This window comes from Hydra vulgaris, chromosome 02 (assembly GCF_038396675.1).
Source record: "Hydra vulgaris chromosome 02, alternate assembly HydraT2T_AEP".
Classification (NCBI taxonomy): Eukaryota; Metazoa; Cnidaria; class Hydrozoa; order Anthoathecata; family Hydridae; genus Hydra; species Hydra vulgaris.
In genome coordinates, this window is record NC_088921.1 from 53,537,127 (window position 1) to 53,553,494 (window position 16,368).

General features: G+C 27.9%; 1 protein-coding gene across 2 annotated transcripts in view; it reads left to right on the forward strand.

Annotated features, from left to right (window-relative positions):
* LOC100200022 (choline dehydrogenase, mitochondrial) overlaps positions 1–16,368 on the forward strand; it is a 111,836-nt gene that overhangs the window by 40,198 nt on the left and 55,270 nt on the right. Inside the window, exons 6-7 of one of the 2 annotated variants that reach the window (XM_065791370.1) lie at positions 17–218; positions 342–1,027. In XM_065791370.1, the coding sequence (XP_065647442.1) occupies positions 17–218; positions 342–658 (519 nt within the window). In that variant the 3' untranslated portion in view covers positions 659–1,027. Of the gene's footprint in view, positions 1–16; positions 219–341; positions 1,028–16,368 lie in introns of those variants that run through there. The other variant, XM_065791372.1, reaches the window with a different exon arrangement.

Sequence of the window (16,368 nt, forward strand, 5' to 3'; positions counted from 1 at the left end):
AGTACTTGTTTTTTAGGTGGTTGCAGAGACCTTACGTGCAACAAGCTGTGGGTATATTGCACTTAAATCTGCAGATCCAAGGGACCATCCTTTGATAAATCCAAACTATCTTGCCACACAAAAAGACGTAGTTGATATGCGAGAAAGTGTCAAATTAGCGCGCGAGATTTTTTCACAAGATGCCTTAAAACCATTTAGAGGCGAAGAGCTGCAGCCAGGTTTTTAGTAAATTTTTTCCTTAAAAATTCTTTTTTACAATTTTTAAATACTCAAAGCACAACAAAATATTACAAAACAAAGAACAACATAAATTAAATTTGTTATACTTTTAAATTCAAAAGGTATAAAGGTGAAGACAGATGCAGAAATTGAAACTTTTGTTAGAGAAAAGGCTGAAACGATCTATCATCCATGTTGCTCTTGTAAAATGGGGCATGAAAATGATCCAATGGCTGTTGTTGACAACCAAACGCGAGTTTTTGGTATCGAAAACCTGCGTATTGTTGACGCCTCCATTATGCCGTCAATTGTTAGTGGTAATTTAAATGCGTCAGTAATAATGATGGCAGAAAAAGCTGCAGATGTTATTCTTGGCAAAAAACCTCTACCGCAGATTACCGTTCCAGTATATGAAACTCCTACAACTGGTCAAAGATAAACTATTTATTTTTTGAGGATGTCTTATTTTGATAATCGCAAAATCTGAAAAAAACAAACAAACAAATACAATTTATAAAAAAAGAAATAACGTTATTGAAGGTTTTTTAGTTCAAAAAATATTTTTAGCAGTAGGTGTAATAATAATACTATATAATAATAGTCGGCATCATGCTATTTATTATTTTTTGAGGCAATTTTTTGTGTCATTTAGCAAGAGCCGTTACACTTATATAAATCGTATGTATATACGCGTTAATAAACCATTTTAAAAAATTATTGTAAAAATAAAAAAGTCATGTCATACGTAATATTTTCAAAATATTTTAATTTTACGAGAAAAAATTTCCAATGATCAGTCATTACTAAATTACCATTGTCATTATTAAAATTTGTTGACTAAAGTTGGAACGTTGCATACGTTGTACTTCAATGGCTTTAAAATTTTATGTAGTGTATTTGTTTGAAACAACAAAAAATGCTTAAGTATTTTCCAAGTTCATATTTCATTATTCCAAATACAGCCAAGTTGGTTTCAGTAGCATACTTTTATGTTCTTGGAATCGTGTGGAACTCTTTTTTCTCTCTAATTTAACACGCACCTTATGTGCAACCAAACTGTTACAACCTTGGTTAACTAGTCATAAGTAGTTTTGATTTCTGCATAAAATATTAAGAAGTTACCAAAATGAAAGATCGTTATAATGCCAATTTTACAAAAGTACTTTCAAAGTTAAGGCTCAATAAACCCATGATAAAGCAACTAAATTTTTGGATTTAATCTTTTGAGATAAAGATGGTTTGTGAAAAATTATTGAATTTAATAATTGCACAGGAGAATCTTAAATCAATTTCCCATAGTTGTAGAAATTTATTTTTTAAAATAAGAAATTTATTTCTATTTATACGAAATTAATTGCCGGGTATCAAATTTGTTTCATAAAGTAAAAAATATATTTCTTGTTTTAAGATGCACAGCAAAAGCGTAAACCCATTTTTCATAGTTTAGAAATTTATTTCTTAAAGCAAAAGTTATATTTTTTGTTTTAAGAAGTAAATTGTGGGGTGGAAAATTATGCAAATTTGGTAAATGTGTATATCATTTAGGAATTTAAATTGGTATATACAAACATATATATATATATACAAATACGTATATTTATACATACATAGACATACATAAATATATATATATATATATAGTGATTGATGATTAAAAGATAAAATTAAAAAGAGCATGAGAAAATACAAAACAGGATTAAATGTTGACGTCAGATGGTCTAATAAAAAATGGCATCCTAATCCGATTATTATCACTCGAATATTCAAAGGGTTTTTATGCCGCGCAAAAAGAATATGTTCTAAAAAACCAGTCAGTTGTAATATCAATAACATTGTATTGTATAACAAGAAAATGACTTTCAAAGATATATAACTGCTTTTAACAGCACAAAGATGTACGATGATGCCAAAAAGTTACAAGATTTGAAGATACGAAATGCTGACGCAAAAAACCAACTCGTTTTTCTTCAAAAGTGCATATCAAATAACATAATTCTAATATCGTTTCAAATAAAACTCCAACATGTACTAAAAAAGCAAAAAACATAATGTAGGAATACAGAAATGAACTATTAGTTCATGCTCGTAACGAAGCAAAACACAGAATATACTCAAGTAAGAAATTAATTGATGAATTAAATATATCTCTTCAGAATAAATAAGACTATGAATCAATTAATAACATAACTAACAAATCAAAAAATTACCATTATATTAAGAAAAAAACGGAAATGAAAGAAAAATATGATAAATTAGAAACTAAATCGAATATAAAAAATACTCTTAGAATAAATCCTGCGAATCAAGTTGTTAAGCCTGCTATACTTAGTTTAACTAATGTTATTTTGGATGAAGCAACAACTGAATTACTCAATCAAGGTCGAAATTTAGTGCAATTACAGAAGAAAATCCATTATATGGACATAATAACAAATGTTGAAATAAAAACTTGAAAAACAGGGTAAATCAACACAGACAGAATCTCTAAGACAAAACTGTTCTAAAATTTTGACAAATTTGTTAAAACTAAGATTAAAAGATAATTTAACTCAACAACAACGTAATTCTATAGGAAAATTAAAGATGATTTTGGATATTAGGATTTATCCCTACGATAAAGGCATAGGTTTTGCATTACTATTCAAAAAGGATGCATGTCTTAAATTAGAAGGACAAATTAAAAATAGTAGAACTATTGATCATGACCCAACACCCACACTTACTACAAAATTTCAAAAACAATTGTATAAATTAAGAAAAGAGGGTAAGTTAGACACAACTACGTATTTTAAAATGTATTCATCAGATTGCGTACCACCTTGAAAATATAGAATGATTAAGACGCAAAAACTCGAAAAAGAATACTCAATGCGTCCTGTTGTATCAACAATTAACACGCCACCATATGGAACCTCCAAATACATTGTTAATATTGTTCAACCAACACTAAACCAAAAAAAAATTAGACTTATTAATTCAAATAATTTTGTTAACGAAACCAGACATTGGAAAATAGATCACAATGAAGTTCAAGTTTCTTTAGATTTTGTTAATTTATAGAGATTGTATTTATTATAACGATTTTCTTTGTAACGTTTTTTATTATATCTGATGACGCTGATCACTATAGATTATTATATCTGATGACGCTGATCACTATATTATATATATGATCACTATAAATTAGCGAAATATAGAAAAATATATATTAAAACAAAAACAAATATATATTTTTCGAAAAAGTTTAGACGCAGCTGTATTAATTGAACTTTAATATATGTATATATATATATATATAATATATATATATATATATATATATATATATATATATATATATATATATATATATATATATATATATAAATTACGTTAGTGTATTTTACAAATAGAGTGCTCAATGTTCTTAAAGAACAGAGCAATAATAAATTAGTAAAAAACACTTAACTTTTTTCTTCAACTTTGAGTTTCATCATTGCTGGATCATCAGGAAGAGTTACTAAATCTTAAAAAAATACACAAACATTCACAATTCAAATGCACAAACATTCAAACAATTCTATAATGCGTTAAACTTTAACATTAACAATCAAAACATATTTAAAGTATGCATATTTCAATATTAACATTGCAATATGGATTCAGAACGCTCACGGGTAATTCCACATCAAATCACCCAGTCCATTGAACCATGTGTCTTCTTTTTGTGTTATATTTTGACACATTATTTCTAACTATAAAAAAATATTGCATGCAAAACTTCAGCTAAAAATGTTGAGCGGTTGACAAGATACTGCAATTTTAATATTGACCTGGTTTCTCAAAATGACCCGGTTTTCATAACATTCTGAAAAAACATTTTTCTTAAAAAAACAGGAAATTAAAATGGCAAAACTATGAAAACAAACATATATAATCCTTTTTTGACGCTGAATTCAATAAATGCACTTAAAATGCTGAAATATAAAAGGAACATGTTTAAAAGTTAATAAAACAACTAGTTTCTATAAACCAACTTTGGGGCCCAATATCTCAAAATACCCCCGTCAAATTTTTTTTTTTTTGCTGTTAATATTTTCAGCTGCTTATAATCTTACTAGACAAAAAAAATCTAACTGGAAAAACAACTGAAGCATATAAAACTTTAATTTCAAAGATGTGTTACTTTTTCAAGAAATTCCCAAACAATATTTGTAAATAAAAAGAAAATAAGTTAATCGTAATTTAAAAAGTTACTTGAATAAACAAGCTTTTCAAAGGTATCGGAGATGTAAGTTATTTTGACTGTGTTTGTAATAGTTCACAATATTGTTCCCATTTTACTTGTACTTCTTCTATTTCAGCATTTTCAAACACATAGTTTCTACCGGAACTAGAGCAAGCTTGTGGAACAGATAGTTTTTTCAATATGTTGGTGTTGGGAATAAAACAGTAGTCGTCTCTTTCAGGCCAGTTAAAATAGATTGATGGAACTTTTGGGTTAAGAAACTTAACTTTAACATCAACTTCTTCTAGATTGGTTTCAGTTACAATGCCAATCCACCACTTATCATCATAGACTACAGCTACATAACCTCCTAAAGTAACAGTATCAATTTGAAATATATCTTGTTTCTTTTTAAGATTGTGGATTATTGTATAATTAGTATCCGTACTACACCTCTTTGTCCCAAACCTGTTATCTCCAAGATTAATAAATTGATGAAAGCTACGAGTACCAGGTAGAGTTGTTACACCAGTGTACCTTTCTTTTTGCTCTTCACATTGCAATTGTAAGTCCAATTCCTTTATGTAAATGAAGTTAACAACCTTGATTTTCTCAATGCAAAATTCATAGATAGCTTCTGAAGTGAGAATTTGGTTTCTGTATGGTTGTTTTAAACTTTCTTGTGCTGTTAATCTTTTTACAGTACCACCAATCCCATCGCGTGGTGAATTTCCGTGGGACATGGCAAAAAAGTTCCATTCAACTTTAAAGGCAAATTCGCTCTCTAGTTGGCATAGATTGTAAAAGCTTTTACAATTTTTGTACTGTCCTGCACAACCATCAGTGAATAAATGTTATATGGACATATTGAAAAATTTTATTTTTAATATTGGTATGATTAGTTGAAATATTTTGTACATGTAAGTTACATCATGTGTAATGTCGTCTGATATAAAACAGTAAGAAATATGTTTCAGTACACCTTTATCATCTTTATAGTATATCACTAATGGATGTAAAGAACATTTTTGGGTGTTCCATTGATAGCTTTGTATTTCATCTTGGACTACAAAAGCATAATTTTCAGCAAAGTCGCCAATAATGATAATGTTTGATTGATCCTTATTTTGTTTTAGTTGGTTAAGGTACTGTGATTGAGAGCGAGCAATAAAAGAATGAGCTTGTAGCTTTTCAAAGCAAGATACTAATAGTTCAACAAATGTTGGAACATCTGCTGTTAAACTCAATAGTGTTGCACGATCAGTAGTTTGCCATTGCTTGTAGTGTATCTCAAAATCATCTTCGTATTCTCCGAAAATCTCATACAAATATTTGGTAAGGGGTTCTTTACCAGGACAATTATCACACTGTGAAAGCATGCATTCTTTGTTTTCTACTGAACAAACGGTTTTCGAAAGTAAATCCTTATACTTTAGTCCAATATTTAAGGCATCTACTAGCAATTTAGCATTTTGGTGATAAGAACAAACACAAATAGAATGTGTACCGCTTGCACCTGGCAAAATGCACCACTTTGGTCTAAGTGAAGCAAATTTTGAGTAACTTATTTGTATTTCTGGATTGTTTTCTTTGCATAATACATATAGTTCCTTTAAATTACACAAAAGCAGTTTTTTTTGTTTATGGACGTTCTTTTGAATGCTAACAATCTTTTTTTCAGGCATAGTTCTACATAAATCACTCGACTCTTAAAAAAATTTAACAGAATCTTCTATTTCTTTGTGTAAGACTTTACCTTTATACAACGGAGAGATAGCTAACAATCCTTTTTTATTAAAAATTTGTCTAGCCATTTTTGCTTGGTATTCTGTAACTGCAAATTTATTTTGTACTTCGAATATTGACCAACTTGGGGGTGCCAGTGTTAAAAGTTGAACAATAGTCCTTTTGTCAGAACATAGAATTTTTTCTTTTATCAAGCTCATAATTTCATCAAAGTTTTCAGCCTTCTTTTTCATGTTATTTGTTTCATAACACAGTTTTGAGGGAACATTGAATTGACTTTCAGATTTTCTAGTAACGTTACTTACCATTTCATTGATGCACTCAAATTTTTGCTTTCCTTCTGAGAGTATATGTTTTGATGACTTTGAATGAGATTTTAGAGGAGATATAGTAAAATTTTCAAGTTCTTCATTGATCTCCTGTCTTTTTGATTTGAATGATGATATTAGAAAATCCTCATCTTGTTCAACCTGACTTTGCTTCTCTTTCTTAAGATCTGCTTGTCTGGCAATCTTTTGCTTACAAAGTTTGCAAAGTTTCTTTCCAGGAGCAATATTTAAACTACTTCTCATCATGATTTGTGATTCATTTATTGTAACTACTTTGAGATTTTCTAAAAGTAATTGAATTGTATAAAGCTTATCTACACAATTGTTTAAAACATTGTTTATGTTTTGAAAAACACAAATTAAAAAAGTATATATATTAAAATATTTAAGTTCTACTTCTACTTACTTGTGATTTTCTTTGTATGTTTATGGAATGGATCACAGCATGCTTTCTGCCATCTAGGATACATTTTCAAATATTTTGTAGTATGTCTTTCACATAACATTATTAAGTTTGATAGTTCAATGTTACAGCGTAATGATATAGTTATTTTTTCTTCATTGCTTAAAGTTTCAATAACATCTTGTTGGCCTTTGCATGCATCTGATGTCATTAAGCCAATAGAACACATCTTATAATAAATTACTTAGTATGAATGTATTTCCTAAAAAAAAGAGAATTCTTCTTTCCTACTTAATTTTCAGTTCAAAAGAAAAAAAAATTTAATATAGAAATAATTCAAACCTTTTCAGAATCCTTGTTGTATAATTTTTTACACTGATAGATAGTGTTAATTTTCTTTATAGATATATTTATATATATACAATCTACATATATATCAAATTGTTAATTTGTTAAAATTTGAATAAAATTTCACCAATAAATGCTGTTCTATAACTGAACTTTTTATAAACTAGTTATTATAAACTTATACAAAATATAGTTGTCAAAATTTTTTTTAAACAAATGCACATCAATATCACACTTAGTTAGTTTTTAAATAAAAACAATTGTTTTTATATAAAAACTGATTAAAATGTTTTTTTCAGTTATTAAGATCAAATAACTAAGTTATCAATTAAGACTTCTTTAAATATAACAAAGTTTTTTTTGTTTTTTTAAGGAGTCTATAAACCAAATTTAATATTTTACAGAACTCTATTTGCAAGTTTTTTAAAATAATTTATTGAAAATTTGATATATCTTTGAAATTAAAGTTCCATATGTTTCAGTTGTTTTTCCAGTTAGATTTTTTGTGCCTAGTGAGATTATAAGCAGCTGAAAATATTAACAGCAAAAAAAAAAAAAAATTTGACGGGGGTGTTTTGAGATATTGGGCCCCAAAGTTGGTTTATAGAAACTAGTTGTTTTATTAACTTTTAAGCATGTTCCTCTTATATTTCAGCATTTTAAGTGCATTTATTGAATTCAGCGTCAAAAAAACATTATATATGTTTATTTTCATAACTTTATCATTTTAATTTCCTGTTTTTATAAGAAAAATGTTTTTTCAGAATGTTATGAAAACCGGGTCATTTTGGGAAACCAGGTCAATAATTAAATTGCAGTATCTTGTCAACCGCTCAACATTTTTAGCTGAAATTTTATGTGTCAACTTTTCTTTTTAAGATGCAACAGCCAAAGAAGTTTTTAAAAAATTTGAGGACCCATGGTTCAAAATTTCCTAAATTTTGGGTGATTTGATGCGGAATTACCCTCACAATATTGTGAGTGTTGCATTATCGCGATTGTATATTGAAAAACAACTATCTGATAGTTATTGATTCTTACACGTTCATTTCATAAAATCTTATATATACAAATTATAGTATCTTATTTTATAATATCTTACAAATTGTAGCATCTTATATATGCAAATTATATATACAGATCATATAATTCAAATTAAAACCTTTTTTAAGATTTAGTAACTCTTCCTGATGATCCAGCAATGGTGAAACTTAAAGTTGAAGAAAAAAGTTAGATAAGTGTTTTTTACTAATTTGTATATTTATATATATATATATATATATATATATATATATATATATATATATATATATATATATATATATATATATATATATATATATATATATATGTATATATATATATATATATATATATATATATATATATATATATATATATATATATATATATATATATATATATATATATGTATATATATACGCACATAACAACAATAACTAGCTGACCGGAACCGTAAAAGAACGGTTTCTTTTAAATCTATTTTACACTGACCTTTTCTATAATTTGTTTGTTTTTTATATACCCTAGCTTTCTGGAGCCGTAAAATTCAGATCTTTACTAAACTAACCATTTCTATACTTATATATTCAACACAATTTCTCTACATATTCCTTATTTACTTTAACTATATTTAATAAAATAGTTCTAAAAAGCTGCTTAAAGAGCAAAAAAATAATTAACATGTACACTTCTTCCGCATTCGTAGAGCTTACCCAGCTAGCATGAAATAATTGGGACAATGTTGGCCGAATGCATTGACTTACATTGGCACAATGTTGGCATAATGCATTGGGCTAAGACCAAGGTGATTATTGGCGCAAGATCCTTCCAATGCTCATTGGCCAATACTGAAAATATCACTAACCCAATTTTATAATGGTACGTTTATACAATGCTTAAAATACGTTAAACCAATATCCAAAATCAACATCAAAATTTATTGGCTTGTTGATTATAAAAGTTGAGAAAAAAGTCTTTGACTAATGTGTTTTTCAATATTTCATATGAACAAACAGGTAAACTATATTATTTTTACAATTATTTATAAAACTTGATTGCCGATAGAATCTTGGATTTTTTTTGACGTGATCGCTTACTTTCTTGTTCGGGATCGTTTCTTAAAAAACACTTTTTAGTTTTTTATTGCTATGAAAAAAAACTTTTAAAAAAATAAATACAATTTTAGAGGAACGCTTTTTATATCAACTTTAAAAAGAAAATGGTATTAAGATGAGCAATTTACTTAGAATTCTTTATTAATTTTTTAGTAATTTAAATAATTGTTTCTAAATAATTTTATTTTGTAATGTTCGATCCCCACCACGTCCCTGCTAGTACCGCGCTCAACTTGTTTCTCCGCACAGCGGCCTTGTTTGTCAAGGTTTGTGTTTCGGAGTTATAAAGTTGATAGACAGTTGTAACCAGATTTAAAGTAGGCTCCTCGATTGTAGTGGCGTTCATGGCCTTTAGGGGGGTGAATTGAATAAAAGTAAAATAAGTAGATAAAGTATAGAAATATAGTTCTTGAATACACATAGATAAAAATGCTTGAATAGGTTACTTTTAAATATAACAATAGAACAACGCAAAGTAAAATTATTCTAAAGAAACATTATGGCAATAAAAGTATAAGTACATTAAGCTGTTATTATAAAACTTATAAATATCATCTTAAGAATAAACAATATTGCCTGTAAACAAAGTCAAAATAAAATATTTCTCAAAAAAACTTTGACTAACGCGAAAAGTTTAGTTTATTTATTATTTAATTATTACCATAATGCAGTATAAAAACACCATCGCAATGATATTCTAATATTTTTATCTTGTATTTTATTAATTTACCGATTTCCCAACCGATGCATCGATTGGGAAATCGGATAATTAATAAAAAAAGACCGATGCCGATTCCGGTTGTGCAAAAAGTGGCCTATTAAGCCGATGCCGATTAATCGGTACACTATTATTTATACTTTTCTAATTACGACTAAAAGTTATCTGTTTACTAAATTTATTAATTCTGTTTATTATTTAATTAAAATATTTACTAGTTATTATAAAATAAATTATATTTAGTCTATTAACAAATAAAAGATAAATTAAAAGCTCACTTTTCTAAGTTTATTACTTGATTATATATTAATAATATTTAGACCACAACATAAAAATTAAGTTCTATAAAAATAAATTTTGATTAGTTTCCAGAATTATTATTTTGTTGAATGCCGACATTATTTCATGACTGTATATTTGTATATAATAATAGTTTTTTGAACTAATGCACATAGTTGTCAAATACCAAGTTAAGTTGAATTATGATTGTGTATGACAATAAGAAAAGTTTTTTTTAAGTTGCCGATTCCAACCTTTCCACTCCTGCCAGCAAAGTTTAACGGCAATGATCGGTCCTTCTGATAAGATTGTTCTTTGCCGATTGAGAAAATTGTTTTCGACAACCTGCATGTTATATCTAAATAATTATTATATATTATGTATGATAATATATATATATATATATATATATATATATATATATATATATATATATATATATATATATATATATATATATATATATATATATATATATATATATATATATATATATATATATATATATATTAATATATAAATATTCGTTCCTCAGAATTGAGCAAATAACCTTGATTAACATCATTCAATGCATTTAATATGATTAAGCTTAATTAACCATAATTGTTTATTTCTAGTTATTGCTAGTTTCAGAATAATATAGATATAAAAATTAGACTCTTTAAAAGCTAAAAACATATAATATATCAAAACTCTGTTTAATTGCTAATTTAATTTTATATTTTTCAAATTATATCTAATTTAAGTAAACTTTTTAAAATATAATAACATATAGAGAATATTAAAAAAAAAGTCCAATATAAAAATTATGCAAATCATACAAATAACTTGAAAGTATTATTTTCTTTCAGCTTCTCATCAAATCGGTTATTTCTTGTATGCAATCAAAGGAACAGTTTTTGGCTTTAAATAAAGTTATCATAATTTTTATGTTGAGCTACTGCATTAAGTATTGGATACTAAATCTGCAAGTGTTTGTTCTGCTTCGTTTCAATCATTATTTTCTATTATAAATTATAAAATATTCTATTTATCAAGTCTGTTTAGAATTACTTTTAAATCTAATGACACTATTCCCCAAATTTAAAATTTTATAATAAAATTAAAAAATAAAGTTATACTTTTAAAATTTATTCATTTTTATTAAAATACTTTTTTAAGGAACTTTTAGCATGTAAAAAATAAATAAATGATTATATTTTTTAGCAATTTTTGCAAAAAAAATAAAACAAATAAAAAGTTTTATTTCTCAATGTGTATTGCAATTTCTCTTATAATTATTTTAAATTTTGAAATTGAAAATCTTCAAAACTTATTGTAGATAACAATAACAAACTTATAGTAAGTGCAGTATAAATGCTAATGAAAACAACCCTGATCCACTATTCTCTCATTGACAATAACCAATTTCCTCCTCTAATCATTAGAATAATTTTTTGAATGTTAAAATTTATATTTTTATTTCAAGCTTTATATATGTATATATATATATATATATATATATATATATATATATATATATATATATAAATTTTTATAAGAAAATGCATATCTTATCATTAAGATCATCCATATTTTAATTTTGTTAAAGAAGAGAAAATTTGAACTTGCATACAGGGCCGTGCACAGGATTTGGGGGCCCTGAGCATCCTTCAGTTTAGGGGCCCACCCCCTTTACTCCAAAAAAAAAAAGGCCTGCTTAAATTTTTTTATTATATTACTGGAATATAAGTATAATTAAATAGTCCAGCTGTTGTTTCTTACAATATTATTTTTCTTGTCTTTTGTTTAGCAAACTTTTCAATCACATCATGGAAATCAATATTTTTTGCTAATAGACACTCGATACTCAAAATGGTGAGATCACTTGTTCGTTCTTGTCCCATAGTTGAGCGCAAAAAATTCTTGATGAGCTTCAATTTACTGAATGAACGCTCACTTGAAGCCACTGTCACTGGAATTGAAGCAAAAATACGCAATGCAATTACTATATTTCTAAAGAGTTCTCCAAGCTTCATTTCAGAAATTTTGTTTAATAAGTCAAATGGGGCAAGAGGTTCCTTTCCAAAATTTGCAGTATGAATTTGTTTTATGTGAAGCAATTCTTCAGTCAGTTCATTTTCGGTCACATCACAAGAATATTTTGCGAAAAATGTGAGTAAGCACTCTTGATTTCTGCTTCAGACAGTTTTTGATACTTCCACAAAAAAGAGAATATAGAAAGGATTTCTTGAATTGCTGTGAAACGTGCAGTAAGTCCACCAATTACAGAATCAAAAATGTGATAAAAAACCGTTCTCCGAAATGTTGCCTCCTTTCCTGATTCTGCTTCTGTTAATTCCGTAATTTGTTCATCACTTTAATTTGCTTCCCAAAAAAACTTTTACGTTTCACTTTTCTGTGGATTGGAAATTCAGAACTGATTTTTGCAACATCTGCAACTAACTTGGCTTCTTCTAAAATTGTAGGCCATTCCTCCCGAACAGATTTGAGTTGACTAATCAATGCTTCAAAATTTTCCACCTCAATATAAATAGTTGCTTTTCTTGCCTGAATGACCTGGTTGCAGCGGTCAATCAATGTGAGAACTTTCAGCCAAATTCCAGACATGAGAACACATTTGAAGGAGCTCATATATTTTAGGGCACCTCTAATCTCAGTTTTTGCTTTAGGCGTGAGATTCAAGCTCTTAACTTCTTTCAAAGATTCAATGGTTTGGCTCAAGTGATTATAGAAAGGGCGAATGCTGTCAAGTCTCTCAGTCCATCGTGTTCCTGATTGTCCATGCAAAGACACACCGTGAAGTCTCTTTTGCAATATTTCCCAGCGTTGCGGACTAGTAGAAAAGATCGTATATACGGTTTGAACAGTTCCAAAGAAAGTCTCAGCATCTGTACAGCTTGAGGCAGCATTCTGTCCACACAAATTCAATGAATGACAACCACAGGGTGAGAATACAGACAATGGGTTCTTCTTTTGTAGGATTGTTTGAACACCCTTATATTTTCCTGACATGTTGACTCCATTGTCATAGCCTTGGCCACGGCAGTCTTCAAAACAAATTTTTAATGTTTCCAAAGTTTCCAGAATTAATTCCGCAATATCAGATCCAGTCTTCTTGGCACAATCTGCAAAGATCAAAAACCGCTCTTCAATTAAAAATTTTCCAGGTTCTTTTTCATGTACATATCGAATGACAAACGAACTTTGTTCAGTATGGCTCACATCAGGAGTGGCATCAACCATAATTGAAAAATACTTTGCAAACTTGCAATCTTCTATAATTTGCCTGCGAACCTCAGCTGCACAAAGGCCAATGAATTCATTTTGAGAACGATTTGACAAGTAATGCGCCTGAAGACGTTGACCCTTGTCCTGTGATTGTTTAACTTTTATCACATGTTCCTTAAGAATTGGGTCATAATGCGAAATCAGTTCCAGCAATCCTGAGAAATTTCCATAATGAGAATCTCCAATTAGGTCAGATTTTCCACGAATAGCCAATCCACGTTCACCAAGAAACAGAATCACATACAAGATTCGTTCCAAGATTTTTCTCCAGGTGTCAGCTTCATTAAGAATTTGGCGATTCATCAAATGTTCAATTGACTGATCAGTTTTCATTCGAGCTTCCAATTCACGCCACTGAATGTAGCATTGTTTATGGATTTTTGAATGCTCATGTTCAGGAATTCGACTGATGAGATTCTGATGAGACTTTATCAGCTCCAAATAATATTCTGCACGACTGTTTTTTTCACTGTACAATTCTGCATGATTTATACTTGCCCATGCAATATTAAAATAAATTAAATAACAATGATTGAAAGAAAAATATAAAGTTTTTAAAGATTTATTATTCAAAAATGGTTTAGCCTTATATATCATGGCAATATTTTTCGATATTTTTGCATATTTTGCATTGATTGATCATATAAAAAGCATTTTCAATGCTTTTTATATGATCAATCAAGCGTAAATGTTCATCTTATATTACGCCCAAAATGTTTACAGAAATTTCTCTTTTAATGTTAGCGTTATTGATTATTAGATTTGGCAGTTTAATGGGAATATTTTTTAGTTTATTTACTTTATGAAATAAAATTAATTTGGTTTTATCCACATTTAGAGACAGTTTATTATTTATAAACCACTCATTAACCTAACCCATCTGTTCATTAGCTGTTTCAAAAAGTGTTTTAATATCTCTGTGGAAATAAAAAAGATTGGTGTCATCTACAAAAAAAATACAATTTAAGAAGTCTATTGCTGAATTTAAATCATATTAACTAGGAATAATAAGGGTCCTAAAAGAGAGCCTTGGGGTACACCACAAGTTTCAGCCTATGGTATTGTTTTTGCTAATATTGTATTAATTGCTTTCTATTGGTCATGCAACTTTTGAACCAAAGTAAGTTATTCTTTACTGAAGACAACGCATCATATTTTTATAAAGATTGCATCGCTATCTTTCTTGGTTCCCATAATGCCTTCGCATTTTATATTTTATAAAAACCTGAAAGTCAATACGTTTCCCTGAGTCACTAGCAACAACATTGACAAAACTATTAAATGAGGGAATGACCCTTTTTATGCCAAGTTCCATCATAGGAAACAGCAACATTAGCTACTGCTTTAATATTAAAATCATTTTGTTGTATATTACGATGTTAAATTATCGAAATTCTGCTGCACTTTTTATTTTCACATCAGCTACTTTTTGATATTTGATATAGATTTTATCTTCAATACAATTGAATAATTTTATAATCATTGGAGGAGGGAAGTTCATTAGACCACAAAACCAAATTTTATATTATTATTCTGTGCCACATTTTTCGAACTTTTTTTTAGGTAGCGTCAGATGAACATTTTTTAAAGGTGTTGTTTTTAGAAACATACATAAACATAATATTTTATAAAGATTTTTGTAGATTTTTTTTTTATTTACATGTTTATAGTTAAATATGAAGTTACATATTTAAAATAACTATAATTTTATAATTAGATTTAAACATATAATTTTCAAACTTGATTCAATAATATTTTATTGTTTGGCTTTTATGACCTCATCAAGTTTACACCCCCCTCCCCCTAAATTTGAGGGGGTGTAAACTTTTCAAGGTCATAAAAGCCGATCAAAAAGAGATTATCGAATCAAATTTAAAATTTGTCGATGAATATGAATAAGTTAAAAATTACAAAAAAATAACAAATTTGACTCATTGCCCTCCTATTTGGGGCTGGAGGGGGGCTAACGTTTTGGAGTTTTTGTTGTTCCCAGTCTCCAATCACCGCAATTTTTTGCATAGCATCCTCATTCCTCACATAAATAAACGTATTTAAATATCGTGTTTTCTTCTTGTGTCACAGTTGCTTATCTCAAACAACAAAAAAGTTGTCTACGGCGTCGTATGTATATATATATATATATATATATATATATATATATATATATATATATATTTATATATATATATATCTATATATATATATATATATATATATATATATATATATATATATATATATACATATATATATATATATATATATATATATATATATATATATATATATATATATATATATATATATATATATATATATATATTTGCAAATGTTTTGTATATGTTTTATATACAAAACATTTGCAACCAACATCAAACAATGCTAAAAAGTGTTTCTAATTTTACATGTCTTAAAAACGAAATGAACTATACTACCACAGCAAACAGTTCAGGAGTCTGGAGTCATAGCATGCCATGACATGAGCAATCAGCTGACAGGTGACAGCACACAGGCAGAATTTCGTTGACAAGTGCCATTTTGCAGCGGACAAAACAAGTGCAACTTTTTGGTTTGTTTTATTTTCTTAAGTCTGGTCCGTGTCAACGTCACGGAAGTGTTTTAATAATTAAAGGAAGTATCCAGAAGTTTCCAGAAATTTCCAGAAGAAGCATCTGGAAGCATCCAGTAGC